Genomic DNA, 4537 nt, shown 5'->3' on the forward strand with positions numbered 1-4537 from the left:
CATAAATATATAACTGACTTGCACCAACACATGTCACAACCCAAGGGTCCCATGGAGTAGAACCAGGCAATAATAACACTCATCAACATGACCGGACCTCGCGAACTATACGTCTGAATATAAAGGCGGTGAGTCCACAATTCATCTGACGCCACGAATACGTGGACATCAATAATACAGCACTCGTGGAAGCCTGGGTCTTGGTCTGGAGTTAACGGTAACGCAGTTGAAGACCTCGAGGGACATCTACACATAAGCTGTTGTCGTCATCGTTGAGGCGACTACCCATTGGAGGTTGTAGAGAGAATAATATCCCAACATCTTCCAAAACACATTTCTTGCATTCATACTGTGCAGGCGTTGTGTGACAGAGATGGGCATGCCATTACTTGAGCTTCTGTGTCATGCCCAAATAGTCGTGGCATTAGTTAAGGTCGTCGTAGCGTCTCTGTGTGAACCAACGGAGCTGGTATTTACACCTCTGTCTGACTACGTTGATAAGAAGCCGACCACAGGCATCAAGGCCCAGAAACAGGTGGCCAACCGTTTGATGTGTCTCTACGCCTGTTTCGGCGTCAACTACACACGTTCTGTTTTCTACACTGAATCCACAAGCAACTGTTACTGCTGCAACGAACCTCCATTGTCCCTGAATCTAGAGATTGGAGCAGGGACTACATGTCTGCAAAACGCCGGTGAGTGGACTTCAAACGATCATTTGTGTCAGTTTCGTAGATGTATTTGTCTTAAAAGGAAAAAGAAATACGGTTGACAATTACTGAGAAATATAAGTAAACTAAAAGTATAAGAAATAAACGAACAAATAAACACAATCAAAACAAACAAACATAAAAAAGAACAAAAAAACCACAGGTTTTATTCAAACGAAATCCTTTTGCGGGAAGTATTTCCTTGAGTGCCATCCGTTAACACAAAAAAGTGTCATATTTTTCATTAATTTGTTTCCCGAAACTGTTGTGAATGGAATCACGTTTCCTGATAAAATGAAAGAGGTTTTGAAGGTGATAACTAATAAGATTCTACATCATTTAATGAAAGTAATCATTCATTTTCAGGTTATGTTGAAACCTGGATGACGACGGTGATTGATGTGTCGTCGCAATTCCTTAACACTGATCCGTATGTAAATACTTATGTGTTTCCGCTCCAAAATACCATGTATAGAACACTCATGGACGCTTTTTAAACAGCAGACCCGTGAAGATCCGGGTTAGAATTGATCTTCAGTAACCCATGCCTGTCGTAAGAGGCGACTAACGGGATGGGGTGGTCAGACTCGCTGACTTGGTTGACACATATCTTAGTAACCCAGTTGCGTAGATCGATGCTCATGCTGTTGATCACTGGATTGTCTGGTCCAGACTCAATTATTTAGAGACCGCCGCCATATAGCTGGAATATTGCTGAGTGCGGCGTCAAAGAACAACCAAACCCTCTTAAACAGCAACAGCATAAAGAGACGTTCAACATGACACTGCCCTGACTGATTACTTATTGAAAAACACAAGCACTTGTTCAGTGTCGATCAAATACTTTCCAATACTTTTCTAAACATATCCAGAAAATCTGCAGTTATGTGGCAGAGTCTAAGAAAGATCTTTATAACGTAAATGACGCGGTCGTTTCAGACGGTTCCTAGCAACACAGATGCTTGGGCCTTCTGATGTCTACCCAAATTATGGCGATATACAGGGGACATGGTGTGCCAATTTCATTGATGATAAACAGTGGATAGCGGTGAGAATTTGATTTCAGTTTCTCACAAAAATTTCTCAATTTTCTTACGTCTTCTCTGGATCCGTGTTTGACAAAGACATGCTGTCTTCCCTCTCTTTGGATTCGCATTCTTCTTCACCTCTGATACATCCAGTCAATGTTTTTTCCGTCTGGGTTCTCTCAAAACATTGACCAACTTTCCTTTCACTGGATTCTCTAAAAACATTGACCAACTTTGCCTCTATCTGAATTCTCGTTTAAATTTGACCAATTTTCCTCTCTCTGGATTCTTGCATAGCATTGACCAACTTTGCCTCTATCTTGATTCTCGATTCACGTATAACATTGACCAACTTTCCTTTCACTAGATTCTCGTATAACATTGACCAACTTTACTCTCTCTTGATTCTCGTACAACATTGACCAACTTTCCTCTGTCTGGATTCCCGTATAACATTGACCAAGTTTGCCTTTATCTGAATTCTCGTAATACTAACCTACTGTCAATCCTCTTTGGTCTATACCATGTATGACACCGACAATAAAATGATCACACGTTGTTAAACCAAATGACATGACTCAATTACATTGTAAGAGGGGGCGGTGGGGTAGCCTAGTGGTTAAAGCGTTGGCTCATCACGCCGAAGACCCGGGTTCGAATCCTCACATGGGTACAATGTGTGAAGCCCATTTCTGTTGTCCCCCGCCGTGATGTTGCTGGAATATTGCTAAAAGCGGCGTAAAACCAAAACTCAGTCAGTCAGTAAGACGTTTACTTTTGTAAGACCTTCTTGATGTAGAGGTGTTAAGGAATGCTTGTAAAGACGCCTTGGCGACCCCCATCCCCACTCTGGTCCGTGTACTGACAGTATCCTATTTCTCATCCAGGTGGGCATCTCGGAACCAATGTTCGTAGATCAAGTGTACATTTACGAAACCTTTCATGCTGGCGGCCTTCAGAACCTGTCTGTGCGAGATACGTCCAACACATGGCACCTGGTCTGGGCAACACCACAGATTACGGACATCCCACAAAGCAGGATCTTTGCGCCAGAGTTCCAGGTTAAAACTATTTAAATGACTTAAAATAAAAGACAGATATTCATAAAACCACCACTGCTATCTAACCTGTAATGATCCGGTTTAGACTTGGTCTTCTTTCTTCCATGGCTTGTCGTAAGAGGCGACTGACGGGATCGGGTGGTTAGACTCGCTGTCTGTGTTGACACATGCCATCGTATCCAAATATTGCCTAGCTCGATGCTTATGCTTTTGATCACTAGATTGTCTGGTCGAAAACCACTGCAGTCTTAACGCATAACACTTTATGTAGAGTATATGTAGTATACATTATTCATTCATGATACGTAAATGTAATCCAGTTATTTGTTCCGGGCGGTATGAAGAAGAGAGCCCTGGAATAAACTTTTGAAATTTTGACATAAAATCTTCGGGTTTGAACACCATAATAAGTAAACACCTCTATAATCGTAATAATAACCTTATGTACAGAAGTAGTATTAGATTTGTCATATTCCCGATATGTCACAAGTGTATTCCTCTATTGACGTTACAGTTCAAAATTAGAATGATATGGTTAAAGAATATTCTTTGTATATTTCAGTCACCTTCATTCAAAGTGACTGGGTTCCGTCTTCATGTAGACATGACTGTGGCTAGTGGCTGGGTGCAGCTGGATGCGATGCTGGCAGTGGGTCGGAAATAAGGCACACTGAGAGACCCTAGTGCAACCGCAGAAACATGGAATCGATATTGTTTGCAACAACCCCAAATGATGACAAAATGCATCAGTAAACAAACCTTGCAAACAAACCCAAACCGACCGTGCAGTTTTTGAATGCTGATATTACTTGAAACAAAACACTTTTAGCAGGTTGTCACCGTCCAGGTATCGCACTGAAACATTTCCCTGTTGAGAAAATAGGGAACGTTGCATGGATTATCAAGACAAATGCAGGTCTTTGCATTCAGCGAGGTTACATCAAGGTTCTCTCTCTGAGGTAGTCCATCGACGCTGAAGGTTATGTAAAATGCTGTTACAATCGATAATTGAACAATGTACATTTGTTTACGTACGTTACTTGACCTTCTGTTTGTCTTTTTTGTATCCCTGCACATGTAACTGAAGCTTCAGATCTTCTTTAAGAATAAACGTTTTCAATTGAACAGCACGTTTACGTAATGTATACATCTGGGAACAAGAATTGCAACATCAAAATATACTGAGTCAAAAAAGAAACTTCACATTCTTTCTTCAGGGCACTATAAAAGAACAAGAGATGGTAAGATGGTTAAATTGTTATTATTTCATTGCTGAGATCTGTGTGATGTACTCGATACACTGACAGTACCATAATCAGTTCCATTAGGCTACACCGCCGTTCCAAAACATGGGTATACAGAATGTCAAGTCACAAGAATAAAAATGAGAAATTTCTCAGTTCAATATCGTGTATGGCCGGCCCGCGCATTCACCACTGCCAAAAACCGTCTCCTCATCGACTGCCTGATGCTTGTGAACACGTGGTTGGGGATTCTGCGCCATTGCTCTTGCACGGCAGCGCCAAGTTCCTGCAAATTCTGAGGTTGGTTCCTAAGACCACGAAGCCTTCTCCCAAGTGCATCCCAAACGTGCTCTATTGGATTAAGGTCAGGGGACCTCGATGGCCAGTCCATGACGTTGATTCCAGCGTTTTGAAGGAAATTTCGTGTCAACATCGCGGTATGCGGCCGAGCATTATCACGCTGGAAATGTAGACCTGGGCCATGAGCCGCCATG

At 42.0% G+C, this 4537-nt stretch overlaps 1 protein-coding gene across 1 annotated transcript; it reads left to right on the forward strand.

Moving 5' to 3' along the window:
* Nucleotides 1-223: 223 nt before the first annotated feature.
* On the forward strand, nt 224-3924 carry LOC124257101. The gene is made up of 5 exons (XM_046691091.1): nt 224-695; nt 1077-1140; nt 1650-1758; nt 2626-2799; nt 3362-3924. Exons 1-5 carry the CDS (start codon nt 374-376, stop codon nt 3461-3463), a joined length of 771 nt encoding a protein of 256 aa, XP_046547047.1. The 5' UTR covers nt 224-373; the 3' UTR covers nt 3464-3924.
* The last annotated feature ends 613 nt before the right edge of the window (nt 3925-4537 follow it).

Source organism: Haliotis rubra, unplaced genomic scaffold, assembly GCF_003918875.1.
Source record: "Haliotis rubra isolate DU_JTF1 unplaced genomic scaffold, ASM391887v1 Scf65, whole genome shotgun sequence".
NCBI lineage: Eukaryota > Metazoa > Mollusca > Gastropoda > Lepetellida > Haliotidae > Haliotis > Haliotis rubra.

Coding starts and splice junctions, on each gene's coding strand:
- LOC124257101 (XM_046691091.1), top strand. CDS start 374: ATGGGCATGCCATTACTTGAGCTTCTGTGTCATGCCCAAATAGTCGTG. Junction 1,759..2,625: donor ATGATAAACAGTGGATAGCG/GTGAGAATTTGA, acceptor TTTCTCATCCAG/GTGGGCATCTCGGAACCAAT. Junction 2,800..3,361: donor TCTTTGCGCCAGAGTTCCAG/GTTAAAACTATT, acceptor TGTATATTTCAG/TCACCTTCATTCAAAGTGAC.